Source organism: the organism of the source record quoted next, unplaced genomic scaffold (assembly GCF_019419815.1).
Source record: "Pyrus x bretschneideri cultivar Hongxiangsu unplaced genomic scaffold, Pyrus_bretschneideri_v1 Contig73, whole genome shotgun sequence".
In the NCBI taxonomy this organism is placed as follows: domain Eukaryota; kingdom Viridiplantae; phylum Streptophyta; class Magnoliopsida; order Rosales; family Rosaceae; genus Pyrus; species Pyrus x bretschneideri.
The window spans coordinates 136,826-151,539 of NW_025999813.1; the positions used below are offsets into that span (position 1 = coordinate 136,826).

At 41.7% G+C, this 14,714-nt stretch overlaps 1 protein-coding gene across 1 annotated transcript; it reads left to right on the plus strand.

Moving 5' to 3' along the window:
- Positions 1-972: 972 nt before the first annotated feature.
- Positions 973-14,292, plus strand: LOC125472764 (TORTIFOLIA1-like protein 4). Its single transcript, XM_048574590.1, has 3 exons — positions 973-1,323; positions 1,385-2,344; positions 13,906-14,292. The coding sequence occupies exons 1-3, from the start codon at positions 973-975 to the stop codon at positions 14,290-14,292; spliced, it is 1,698 nt and encodes a 565-aa protein (XP_048430547.1).
- Positions 14,293-14,714: the final 422 nt, after the last annotated feature.

The window sequence follows — 14,714 nt, forward strand, 5'->3', positions numbered from 1 at the left end:
TACCGTCAACCTTCAAAGCTACATGAAAGTGTTGAGGATGATGAAGTTATGACACAAAGATCGTCCGTTGCCATCACGATGCGCGATTTCTTCCCCAAAGACTTCTTCAATCACTCAGTCAAGACTCCTTGCTATGAAGATTGCAAGGAATGCCTCTCTAAGATCGTTTGACAAATTCAAAACACTCCTGGTCTGCACGAGCATAAAAGGCGACATCAAAAGCTCTTTGTCTGCATGAGCTGAAACTGCAAACGACACCAAAAGCTCCTCGTTCGCACGAGCCTAAAAGATGGCACCAAAAGCTCTTTGTCTGCACGAGTTAAAATTGCAAACGACACCAAAAGCTCCTCGTTCGCACGAGCCTAAAAGGTGGCACCAAAAGCTCCTTGTCTGCACGAGTTAAAACTGCAAACGACACCAAAAGCTCCTGGCCCGCAAGAGCATAAACTGTGTACGGCAAAATCAAAATCATCATCAAACACCATCACTCATTTGAACTACGTTATGACTTGATCTCTTCTTTGGAAGAGTACGTAGGCAACTTGAAACTTCAAAACTTCAAGTACAGTCACATCAAAATAAATAAATAAATGTTTCATTAAAGAAAGTCAATTTTATTACAAAAGAAAAGAAAAGAAAAAAAAATACATATGTTACTATGTATTAGAAAAATATATATTCTCTATCCAAAAAAAAAAAAAAAAAAAAAAAAAAAGGGGCCGGCTCCAAAACTTTTTATTCCTCTTTCCAAAGCCAGCGAGCCCAGCTACAAATCCGGGCCCAGCTCTCAAAGCCCATCGTTACTCGACTCCAAGACTCCCAACTCAATCCATCTCCTCTCTCTCTTCATCCTTTTCTCTCTAGCCTCATCCATTTATACGCTCCAGTCCGTATGACTCACTCCCAGGACGATCCCGAGTTCCATCTCCTCTCCCACCTTTCACAATGCTCTGCTTCTCTACGGGCCAGAGTATGGAACGCCATGTCATCGCCGTCGTGCTTCTCCTTTTCGTCTTTTCATCTCTAGCAGATGCGGGCTCGGTGGGAGTGAACTATGGCAGAATCGCAGACAACTTGCCGTCGGCGTATAAGGTGGTGCAGCTTCTGAAATCCCAAGGCTTGGAGCGGGTGAAGGTCTTCGACTCCGACCCGGCGGTGCTTCGGGCCTTGTCAGGATCCGACATTAAAGTCACCGTCGACCTCCCCAACGAGCTCCTCTCAGCCGCTGCCAGGTCGCAGTCGTACGCCACCAACTGGGTCCAGCGAAATGTCGTCGCTTACCACCCCAACACCCACATCGAAGCCATCAGCGTCGGTAACGAGGTCTTCGTCGACACCCACGACACCACCAAGTTCCTCATCTCCGCCATGAAAAAAATCCAAGCCACCCGTCCGCAAGCAATGCGTTTCGCTCCTCACCCTGCTGTCTAACTCCCACGGCGACGCCCTTGCTCCCTTTTTGTCTAAGATGATCTCCACCGACGTCCGTCGTCTCTGCGACCTCGACTCCGTCGTCCGATCCGCTTGCGTGGAGGCAGTTTCCACCATGTCGTCCAAGATCACGACGCCGGCTTTTTCGTCGTCGTTCTTAAAACCATTGATGGATGCTCTGGCGACGGAGCAAGACTTGAACTCTCAGATCGGCTCGGCGCTGTGTCTGGCCGGCGCGATCGATTCCGCGCCTGACCCGGACCCAGTTCAGCTGAAGCGGAGCTTGCAGCGGCTCGGGAAGTTGGCGAAGAGCGAGAGTTTCAAGGCCAAGGCGGCGCTGCTGGTGCTTGTTGGGAGCATTGTTGGTGCAGGTGGCGCGTCTAGCCAAGGCACGTTGGACTGGCTTGTGCCCTGCGGGGTTGAGTTCTTGAGCAGCGAGGACTGGACAGTGAGGAAGGCCGCGGCCGAGGCGCTTGGGAAGGTGGCTACGATGGAGACAGATTTAGCGCCGTTTTATAAAGCTTCGTGCTTGAAAGCCTTGGAAAGTCGGAGATTTGATAAGGTGAAGGTAGTCCGGGAGACTATGAACCAGGCACTGGAGTTGTGGAAGGTTCTTCTTGCCGGCGATTCTGAAGAGATTCCTGCTCCAATTAAATCCAGATCTTCAACTGATAATGGGATTGGTCGAGGCTCTCCTCCGTCATTAAAAAGTTCCGATGATCCCGGTTTTAGGACTCCTCAACCAAAGAAAACAGTCCCCACAAACAGGTCCCCTCCATCAGATGCTTCTTTGGTGACCACAGCTAAAAAGGGAAATCCTTTAAGTAGAAGTGATAGAAACCCAGACACGGCTGTGCTCCATCCTCAAGATTTGGCTGCTTCTGCACTTCCACCATGGCTGCTGCCTTTGAATGTGATCAACAAAATCAAAGTTTGTCAACTCACACCCAAAGACCTCATCCGTCTTCTTGCCTCTGTTGCTGCCTTTGAATGTGATTGACAAAACCAAAGTTTGTCAACTCACACCCAAAGACTTTCTCCATCTCTTACCTCCTACTACTCCAAGCTCCTCTGCATTTCCTCCCTGCACCATGTGGGGAATATATATAAAAAAATATATCTATCTTGGTGGATCAGCACCACCGAAAGCAAAGAAAAAAAAATATAATAAAAAAAAGGATCTATCTTGGTGGATCAGCACCACCGAAAGCAAAGAAAAGAAAAAAAAAATAATAAAAAAAAAAGGATCTTGGTGCATTGGCACCATGTGAAAAAAAAAAATATATATATATATATATATATATGCGCTATATTTAGCACATTATGCTAAATAAAATAAAGTTTATTTATTGATATCTCTGATAGATTACAGATATGTGCTTACATATGAAAAAAAAAAAAAAAAAAAGAAATACAAAGATGGAGCTTTCACAAAGGATGTTCACGTGAAGCCCCATTATTTGGCAAAACTCTCGGAGCGGAAGGCATCGGAGCTAGATCATTCGAGGCCACAATACTTGGTGGAACGCTGGATGACCCAGGAAAAAGGTGCCTCTGGAGATAAGCAGCAAGCCTTTGACGGTCACTTTGAATCCGACCTTCAGATTCTTGCAGCTCATCAAGCTTCCTCTTCATGCCTGTCGAATAGTTGTTGGCAAGCACGTGCAAACTTCTATTCTCGTACTTAAGCTGTTTGATCTCCTGCTTAAGATTTTCCACCTCTGCCATCAACGATTCAACCTGACGGGAGCGAGCAAGTAGGCGTTGGCCCATGTTGGACACAGAGCCCGCACACTGAACACTGAGAGCCAGGGACTCTTGAACGGCCAACTCATCGGACCGTCCTGAAAGCAGCCTACTATCTTTAGGAGTGATGAGGTTCCTAGCTACTATCGTAGCTGTTGTTGCATCAATCATCATGGAGTCTTCACCTGTAAGAGGACCATTAGAAGATAAGAAAGACGGGCACCATACCTTAGCCTGACGCAGTGTAACCGGATCACTGCTGAGACTCAAATCTAAACAAATGTTCGATGGGTTAGCCATTTTCAAAGGCGTTAAAAGAAAAGGATGGATGGAGTTAAATCTCAAAGGGCCGGAGACGATTTTCACAAATGGGCAATCTTCAGAGTGTGCATGTTAGAGGTGATCGATACCTCTATAAAAAGCCAAGGCGACACGACCACCGATTAAAAAAAAAAAAAAAATCTGATTTTCCTGCGTAAAGTTCGGCGACGCTTTCGCGGCTTTTCAGATAACGTGTTCAACTTTGTCAAAAGATCTCTGACAAAGTTGAAAACACGTGAAGGTTATCATCCCAACTACGCGCCTTTGCCAACAAGCGTGGTGACAGAGCCGCACCCGTGACTACTTTTTCGAAGAGGCGCTCGCTCAGAAATCGAAGTGGCGCTCGTTCAGAAATCGAAGAGGCGTCGTTCAGAAATCAAAGAGGCGTCGTTCAGATATCGAAAAGACGTTTGTCGACAAGGGTAAAAGAACAGTACCACCACTTGCTATTGAGAAATCCCTATATATGTCGACCTTCATCTTTTATGGCAAGGCAGACCTGCAAAAAAATGCCCAATTCTTCCTCACCTCTGAGGGCGCACTCCCAGCAAAGCCTTTCGAAATACTCAATTTTTTCTTCTTCCCCAAAGAAGATACCAGATCCCTGGAGTACAGATGAGGCAGGAGGAGATGGTAGATCGAAGCATGTGGAGACAAGCACAACAAATATATGTGCTGATTCATTCGCCGCTTCTTCCAAAGCAAAGGTATCTCATATCATCAAGGGCGAAAGCAAAGGTATCTCATATCATGCTTTTTCCCTATCTTTTCCTTTGCCCTTGTTCTCACCTGCCAGGACAAGGACAGAGAAAGCAATATGTCGGAACCTCCACTCAAACTTGCGCTGCCACCAAGAAGTGATGGTCCATTCAAATGCAAGGTTTGCATTCAACTCCTGCATCAGAGGACAAATACTACAAGAGAAGATGCCAAACCTGCATAAGGAAATACCACTTCTGCAAAGGGAGCAAGAAAGGCAAGTGAAAATGATACATCGAAGCATGTGGAGACAAGCACAACAAATATTTGTGCTGATTCATTCGCTGCTTCTTTGAAAGCAAAGGTATCTCATATCATGCTTTTTCCCTGTCTTTTTCTTTGTCCTTGTTCTTACTCGCATGGCAAAGTGAAAGAAGCAATCAGCCGGCACTTGGAGTCAGTCTTCCGATTTGGAACCGACTGCCTGAAATCTATTCCCTGGTTGCTTACCTAGCGTTGCTCTCGAGTAGTCATCTTCAACGGTTGATACACTTCCAGAGAAGGGACCACTTCTGCAAAGGGGAGCAAGTAAGGCAAGTGAAAATGATACATTGAGGCATGTGGAGACAAGCAACAACTGCATATGCTGAGCTATCCTCTAACCCTCTTCAATACGAATTGGAGAGATTGAACAAAGAAACAGATAAAAGGAGTGAGCTCAGACCTTCGGGGGAGACCAAAAAAATCTTGCTGCCCAGTTCAAGAGTAGCACAAAGGAAAATCAACGATTGGAGGAAACCAGAAAATCTTCCAGTCGAACTCAATGATAGGAGCATATTCATGTGACTTAAATGGCTTGTTCTCGTGCATTTACGTTATGTTTCTTTAGTTATTTTAGTACTTTAAGCTATTTTCGTGTGTTTGTAGGTCCAAAGGGCTAAAGGAGCAAAAAGATGCATTTTGGAGACTTTTGGAGCACTTTTGGGCTAAGGATGGATAGCTTATGCTTGGAGCCAAAGTGTTGAACGAAATTGAAGACCTAATTGAAGACCAAAGTGTTGGAACCTTGTTCCCTTTAGTTTTAGGACATTTAAACCATTTCAGAAACTCCACAATCCCATTCATCAACACATGCATCCACATGCATTCACCCTTTAAACCATTAAATCCACATGCTTTCCTATTCAATTAAATCAGCCACATGCATTCATCATCATAACCTAGCTGTCATTCCACTTCATTGCACATGCATCTTCAAATAAATCAGATTTCCATCATATTCACATGCATTCCATCCTTTAAAACATTGCACATGCACTCCCTTTAATTAATTAAGCCACATGCACTCCCATCCATTTCATCATTGCAGCCAACACATGCTTTCACATGCATTTTCAGATTGTCCCCTTGCACATGCAGCCACATATTCATTGCACATGCAATTCCAACCCACATGCATCCTTTAATCATTCAAACATGCAGCCACATTCCCTCCTAGCTGTCATGTTCCCCCCATTTCACCTATAAATAAGCATCCATTGCATTCATTCTCATTCACTCTCCATTTTCAGAATGTAGACCATAACACCACCCTTGCGTGACTCTCCCTTACAATCCAAACACCATCCTTCCATTTTCACCACTCCCCAAACCATTCACACCATCAAACTATCCTTAGACCTTGTGCTACAATGAAGAGGAAGAGAAGAGTGCCTAAACGTTCATACAATTCAAGTTTGAGTTGTTGGAATGTTTAGGTGTTTCTTTGATTTCAATGTTAATTTCAATACTCTTTGTTTTGTACGTATGAGGAATGGAAGAGAAGAGTGCCTAAACGTTCATACAATTCAAGTTTGAGTTGTTGGAATGTTTAGGTGTTTCTTTGATTTCAAAGTTATGAGGAAATTCGAAATATATGTTTATGCTTGCATTTTGATTTGATTACTTCTAATTGCGTTTCATAAGTTGTGATTCAATTTGTTTAACCGTTTGATTGATAACTTATTTATGTATGTTTATTGAGAGTGCACGCTTAATTTTCATGCATGAATATGACGCTAGAATATAAGTGAGTTTCACCTAATAGTTACGAACTTATATTCACAAGTAGTGGAGGTTGCTTATAAACAATCGCGTTAAACGAATTCTTGGCATAAGTTTCATGCGTATTCCATAGTAACGAATGCCTCGTCAACACTTATAATTTTCATAGAGCGTAATGATTCTTGCTTGTATCTCTATTATGCAATCATGTAGGGGACTTGTGGGGAATGTTTTGAATTGTTGTATGCGCTAACCCATCCAATTCAATAACGTTAGGAAGATTTGAAGGTTAATTAGTGCATCACGGTTAACTTGGGGTGTTGAGAATTCATGGTTTATTGAAATGCAATTGGAAATCATTTTATTATGCAAGTGTAACATGTGTGGAGAAGAACCTTCTAGCTAGCATTCATCCATTCATTTTCATCGCATTCATATTTACATTCTGTCTAGTTTATTAAACTTGTTTCGTTATTTCAATTTTCGTCAAATTAAAATCCCCCTTTACTTTATTGTCTAATTTAGTTAGAAAGTGTCTTAGTTTGTGTTTATAAGAGTTTTGAGTCATTTTGTTACACAAATTCGTCCAAATTTGTGTTTGTGCTCAAATCTGCCCAGAAAGTGGTTTTTAGGCAGATTTGAGTGTGTTTGTGTTGTTTTGAGTCTTTTGGTTTGTTTTAGTGTTTTAAAGTTTAGTTTTGCATTCTTTGAGTCTAGTATAGTGTTTTATATTGTTATTTTACGTTTGAATCAAGCCATAATCTTAAATTCGTCCAACATTGGGTTTAAGGTCAGAAACTGCCTAGTTAGTGTTTTTAGGCAGTGTTGAGTCTTTTGAACTTGTTTTGAGTCCTTTGAGTCTTTGTGAACGTTTTTAACTTTGTTTTTATGTTTTTGAGTCAAATCCAAGTGATTAACAATCCCTCCTAATCCCCGGTCCAGAACGATCCCTACTTGCACCTATACTACAATTGATAAAAAGAGGGTTTAATTTGTGTGCGTATAAATCTCGCATCACTCAAGATCAAGCCTCGATGGCCCTTGAAGAAATCTCCAGCCCAGTTCAAGGTTAAGCCTGTGGAAAATCAACGATTGGGGGAAACCAGAAAATCTTCCAGTCGAACTCAAGATCCAGCCTCGATGGCCCTTGAAGAAATTTCCAGCCCAATTCAAGATCAAGCCCCGACGGCCCTTGGGTTGACATTTACATTAAGGGACTTCAAAACGCATCTTCTACACGTGACAAACACATGTCTACGACGCGCCTTGAAGTGGGGGCATTTGTGGACATCGAAATTTCGGTGAAATGAATGTTGACCAATAATTAAAATTTCAACGCTCACGTGTCACATAAATTTTACATGTAGCGTGTGACTCAACGAAAAATCGAAATAAATTGGAAAAGTCATCAAATAGGACACGTGTCATTACCTGGCAGAAATGATTTATTTCATCTGATTATTTAAATCCAAAAAATCGAGTTTTGGAATTCTATAAATAGGAAGCCAAGGCATTCATTTTGGAAAAAAGGAAGGAAAGGAGGAAGAAGAGAAAGAAAGAAAAAAAAAGAAAAAGAAAAAGGAAGAAGAGAAAGAAAGAAGGGAATTCACATCACACCAAAACCTTGAAGCCTTGAAACTCTAAAGCTCTCAAGCAAATCTCGAAGGACCAAGAAAGCTATCTTCGTTCTTCGTCAAATCTTCCTTCAAAATCAAGCCCCGACGGCCCTTGAAGAGAAGTGCTCATCGTTCATCATCTGTTCATTATGCAAGATCAAGCCCCGACAGCCCTTGAAGAGAAGTGTTCATCATTCATCATCGTTCATCCTAAGATCAAGCCCCAACGGCCCTTTGGATCAACAACCTCAACAAATCCATACACCCATTCTTCAAGATCAACGCCCCTTGAAGATCCATTCATCAACTGTTCATCCTTAGATCAAGCCCCGACGGCCTTTTGGATTAACAGCTCATCCACAAACCCACACCCTACGAAGATAGAATCAGAGGATCAAATTACAAAGAGATTGTAACCCCAAAATCATTAACACAAAAAAATATATTTTGTACACGTATTCTTGTTTCTTGTTTCAGGAACTTTTCGTGTTTACAGAAAGCCTCCCTAAAACTAGAACCAGCCAAAACCTTTTAATATCCCCCTAAAGCCAGCGCACAAACCCTAATAACCAAGTATTTTATTCCCACTAAGAAACTAAATAATAATAAAATAAACTAGAAAATAAAGTCCGAATTAAACTAGGAGAATTTGCCAAGTACTTGTCCAGTCACGTTTTAGCCTCAGACATCCTCCAAATCCGGCCCATGATAGCTTGTTTTGAAGATTAGGACGTTCTGAATACATCTCCAGAAGGCCACAAATCCATCTGAGGTCATTTTGGGCTCTAAAAACGTAATTCAAGCCCAAAACGTTATTATTCTAACACTGCACATCACTCCTTTATTTTATCGTCAGAAAACAACCGCTTGGTGGAAAAATCTGATATATTGATACGATCAAGCTAAGTGACTCACGAACATCCTCCAACTAGAAGTACTCCAAAATTCATCCATTGGACCATCAAACATGCAATCCATCTGTGGTATTCAGATCAAATATAAACATACATGACTCATTACGCTTTGTGAAAACCCTTTGAAAAACTATGCAACCCCTAAGACGTGGTATTCATCCTAGGTGAAATTACAACTATCAACCACAAGAAGCAATACTCAATCCCCCGGTGGTATTTCAACCGAATTGCATCCAATTACTTATCTAAACATCCTAATGGTAGCTAAGCATTAAGATATAGAGACAATTTAAAGCATAATGATTAATAATTCAAAGCATGCATGCATAATATCATAAGCAATTAAATAAAAACTACATATTCAAGTTAAGGCTCAAGGCATCGCCCTAGCAAACGAAAATTAGCTACTAACAACCATAAAACAAAAGGAATTTATCGAAATAGAAAAAGGATAGAAAACACCTTCAAAATACAAGGTGTCAAAGCCTAGCTAAATTCTCCACGTACGTTCCCCCCAATGTTGCATAGAGAACCCTAATGGCTAACAAGCCTTATTTATACTACTCTAATTAAAATCATCCTAGTAAAAGGTCTTACAATAAAACTAGAAAACCTAATTAAATGATAAAACAGAAAATAAAAGTTTCCTATTTGAACTAGAATTTGGAGTTCTCAGAAAATCACACTTTTGACCGACCAAATTAACTCCGATTTGGTCCAAAAGGTCTCTTTTGAAAGCTGAAGATGTCCCTTACAAATTTTCAGAGGGAATCTTCCTCATAATATGCCATCTTGACCTTCAAAATACTCAAAACGTCCAGAAACGTCAATCTGGGAAAGCTGCGCGCTGGGCCCTGATTTCATTGCCACGGTCAAACAGTTTGGTAGAAAAATTTGGAATTTTGATACAATCATCTTGAAAGGCACACGAACATCCTCTTGGAATCACTCCAAAATTCATCTATTTGAATACTTTTTGCTTCAGAGGAAGTTGAATGTCCTACATTGAAAATATATAACGAAGTATCAAAATTCTACCAAAATAACTAATAAATTAATACTAAGATTAGGGTAAAATATATGTATAATATGGACTCATCAACTGGTACACCGACCTTGAGCCTGAGTCTATCAACAGCTGGAACAGCTTAAAAGGGAATTCCTCAATCGCTTCTACATCTCTCGCTGCACTATAAGCATGCTGGAGCTAATGAGTACAAAACAGTGGAAGGATGAACCTGTCGTCAACTACATCAATATATGACATTCATGAAGTCTAGATTGCAAAGATCAGCTTTATGAAAACCTTCACCATTGAGATGTGTGTTCAAGACATGCACTAGGGGTTACATTACATCCTCTAAGGCATAAAACCAAGAACATTTGAAGAGTTAGCAACTCGATCCTATGATATAGAGCTAAGTATTGCTAACCATGGGAATAAGGAACCAATCACCAACTTCAAAAAGGATAAGGTATTTGGCCCAAAGGTAGACAAGACTAGGAAAAAGCTCCCCAAGGAAGCTTTTATCGTCCATACTACCCCTATCAAGACCTTATCCGCGCCCATCAAGATCTCCTCCACAAAAACACCTTGAGGGAACTAAAGCAGAAGACGTACCTTTTTCCTGACTCTAACATGGCTGTAATGCTAGATGACTTGCTGGAAAAAAAGTGATTGAGTTACCAGAATGCAAGCGCCCTGATGAGATGAATCACGTTAATGATCTTAGATACTTCAAATACCATCGTATCGTAAGTCATCCTGTTAGTAAGTGTTTTGTCCTCAAGGAGCTCATCATGATGCTAGCACAATAAAGACGGATTGAGCTTAACCTTGAAGACATGGTCGCAACACATACTACTACGATTGCATTTAGATCCTTCGATCTCGTGCCTCTCCAAGTGACGCCTGACTACTCTCGTCTATGGTCAAGCTACATAACATCTTTTGCACAACCATCATTGGGGGCAAGCAACCAAAATGCACCTACCGAGATGAAGAACGGTGGACACTGGTGACCTATAAACAGACAAGGAAGCCAAGAACACAAGCCACACGGCCAAATGTGGAACAAGGGAGAAAGAACCGTCGCCACAACAGTAGGAAGCCCAAAAGGAGTGGAAGAGCTGCTAAGCCAATGTATGTAGGGGAACCTATAGAGCAAAGGCCGCGCATTCACATCTTCTTGCACAAGTACTTCCCAAAATACTTCTTCCAACAGTGCATTATTGCTACCTATCACATGGTTGAAGTGGAGATAGAAAAGCACTCGAATGGCAAAGATGTCACCATCGAGGAAGAAAAAACCCTCATGCCCAAAGAAAGCTTACCGACACACTTTAGCATCGAGGAAGCACTACGATTTCCCAAGGAGATGTGAAAAGCACTAGTAGTGGTCTTGACGAGTCCTGACGACCACAAGGTGCAAGTAATCAAGGACGAAGACTTAAAGCTTCGGGCACATGAACATGCCACATGTTGTATCGCCCATGATGCAATCAACTTCACTGATGAAGACTTGTTGCTAGGGTCAAAGCCTCACAACCGTCCTCTCTTCATACGTGAGAAAGAAAAAAATCAACCGCATACTTGTGGATGGTGGGTCGACCATAAACATTATGCCAAAGTCAACAATAACCACAATCGGTATCAAGGTGGATGAACTATCCCGAAGCCATCTCCTAATCCAAGGTTTTAACCAAGGAGGACAAAGAGTGATGGGCATGATCCGACTGGAGATGACCATTGGTGAACTCAACTCATGCATTCTATTCCATGTGATTGATGCAAGAACTTTCTACAACTTGTTTTTAGGAAAGGCTTGGATCCACAAGAATGAAGTATTGTCGTTCACCCTTTATCAATGCTTAAAGTTCTATTGAGAAGGAGTAAAGGTGATACAAGGCAACACCAAGCTATTCACCAAAGCTAAATCACAATTCGCTGATGCCAAGTTCTACATGGATGAAGACATGGTACCTGAAGATCTTCTAAAGGAGGTTAAATCCACAGGCAAAGCCACACCTAAGAAACAAAAGTGGCAAGCTGTGCATAAGAAGCAAGAAGAGGAAGCCGTGCCATCCTCAAACAAAGACGATGATCAGCTTGCCAAACCCACAACAACCACAAGGAGTATGACTCCTTCAAAAGGACTAAACACACTCATCTTTTGATACATCCTAATATCAAGAAGAAAGAATAGGCAATCCTCATTTGAAACTGGAACAAGCAAAGCCCACACACTGCTAGACAAGGACAATGTAAAGCTGCTCAAGACAAACACATTTTCACCTCTGACAAAGTTAAGCGATGCTAAAGTTTTAAAATAACTGCAAGGTTTCGTAAAACCCTTGCCAAAGGGGGCGAAACCGAGCACTCTTCCAGCTAAGTGATGAAGAAGGTTTCAACCTAAATGCCTACAAACTTATGTCAAATGCTGGGTGCGATTTCACCTTCCCTTTAAATCTTGGAAATACGGTATCAAACACCATCAATGACAAAGAATGTGACTTCACCGAGACTCAAAAGAAGTTGAAGAAGCATGATTACAGAGTTGACAACAACAAAGTTGGACTTGGCTTAACACCAAATACACCCATGAAGATTTCAAGCAAAACAAAAAACGTTTAGCGGTCAACACTTCAGCATGAGTGTTGAACAAGATCAAGAGGAGCCTAAACCCGCCCCTCAAACATCAGTCTTTGATAGGCCAAATCGTTCAAAATCCAGAATTTCGGCACTTGATCGTATTGGTAGTCAAGACCAAACTTCTGTCTTCAAACGGCTCAACACACCAACACCCCAAAGCTATATTTTCGAAAGGTTGTCAAAACCTAATAAGCAAAGCAACACAGCTAGCTCTCATCTGTGACAGTCGGCCTTGGAAAGACTTGAAGAAACCAAGAAGCCTTCTAGGAAGAGGAAGACAATGCCGAAGGAAGAAAAGCTGGACGGTTTAACAGAAAAAAGATGATGTCCAAAGCTCGATTTCTTCAAGGATAAAGCTCCAAGCAACCTTGGAAGTCAGCACAAAAGGACAATTAAAGGTAAAGAGACGCATCATCGTACACACTAGCCAATCTTCATGCCAACAAACTTAAGGGGATGGCATTGAATATGAGGTCCAAGACGTTTTCCATATCATGATCCAAGAAGACAAAGAGAACGAAACCCCCGAGGAAGACGTCACTGCTGCACTACCATAACTCAATGATGGAGGGTAAGCCACAGTTGATGATCTCAAGGAGCTTAAGTTAGGCACAAACGAGGAGCCAAAACTTATCTTTGTAAGTGCACTACTAAGTGCAGACAAGATCAAGGAGTTTTAACAACTGCTATTAGAATACAAAGACGTCTTTGCTTGGACCTACAAGGAAATGCCCGGCCTTAACCCTACCATCGTCATGCATCGTCTTGTAGTCAACCCTGGATCGCGACTGATAAAGCAAACTCAAAGACGCTATCGATCTGAGCTTATCCCACGAATTGAGGCCGAGGTTGACAAGCTAATTGAAGCAGGCTTCATTTAAGAGGTTTAATACCCTAAATGGATCTTCAACATCATTATTGTCCTTAAGAAATCGGGACAAATATATGTATGCGTAGATTTCTGCAACCTCAACGATGCTTGCCCAAAATGATGACTTTCCTTTGCCAATCATCGAAATCATGGTGGACGTGACCAACTACTCTAAAAGGTATCTACTGCTACAAGGTAATGCCCTTTGGTTTAAAGAATGCTGGAGCTACATATCAACACGCAATGCAGAATATCTTCAACAACATGCTACATAAAAATGTAGAATGCTATGTGGAAAATGTAGTTGCCAAGACCAAAAAGAGATCCGATCGCTTGAAGGATTTACGAATTTTGTTCAACAAACTACGACACTATAACCTCAAAATGAACCCATTAAAGTGTGCATTTGGCGTCACTTCTAGGAAGTTTCTCGGCTTTATTGTCAAGCACTATGGCATTGAAGTAGACCAATCGAAGATCAAGGCCATCCAAAGCATGCCCGAACCAAGGAACTTACATGAGCTGAAAAGTCTACAATGGCGGCTAGCCTTCATCAGACACTTCATCTCCAACCTTGTTGGATGCTGTCAACCTTTTAGTCGACTCATGAAGAATGACACTCTATTTATATGGGATGACGCCTGTCGCAATGCCTTTGAGAGCATAAAAAAGTACTTGGCAAGCTCATCTGTCTTAGGAGATTCTATGCCTGCAAAGCCTCTCATCTTGTACATTGCTGCACAAAAGGGTTCCATTGAAGCACTCTTGGCACAAGAAAATGAAGACCAAAAAGAAATAGCACTTTACTACCTAAGTAGAACTCTCACTGGTGTCGAGCTTAACTACTCATCGCTCGAGAAGATATGCCTTGTCTTAGTATTTGCCGTCCAAAAGCTAAGACACTACATGCATGGTTACACCATCCACTTGGTCTCTAAAGCTGACCTAGTCAAGTACGTTATGTCTAAACCTGTTCTGACAGGGCGACTAGTTAAATAAGTGTTGCTTTTCAATCAATACGAGATCATCTACGTCTCATCTAAAGCCGTCAAAGGATAAGCACTAGTAGACTTCCTTGTCGATCATCCAATCCCAGCCGATTGAAAAATCTCAGACGACTTGCCTGACGAGGAGGTGTTCTACATCGACATCTTCTCGACATGGACAATGTTCTTCGACAGATTTGCACGAACTGACGGAGTGGGGGTAGAAGTAGTATTCATGTCGCCACAAAGACAAGTAGTACCCTATTCCTTTTTACTAAGTGAGTTATGCTCCAACAACGTTGCTAAGTACCAAGCACTGATCATTGGACTCCAAATGGCGATTGACATGGAAATCACAACATTAGAAGTGTACAACGACTCCAAACTCATAATTAATCAACTCTTTACTGAATATGAACTGAGGAAAAATGATCT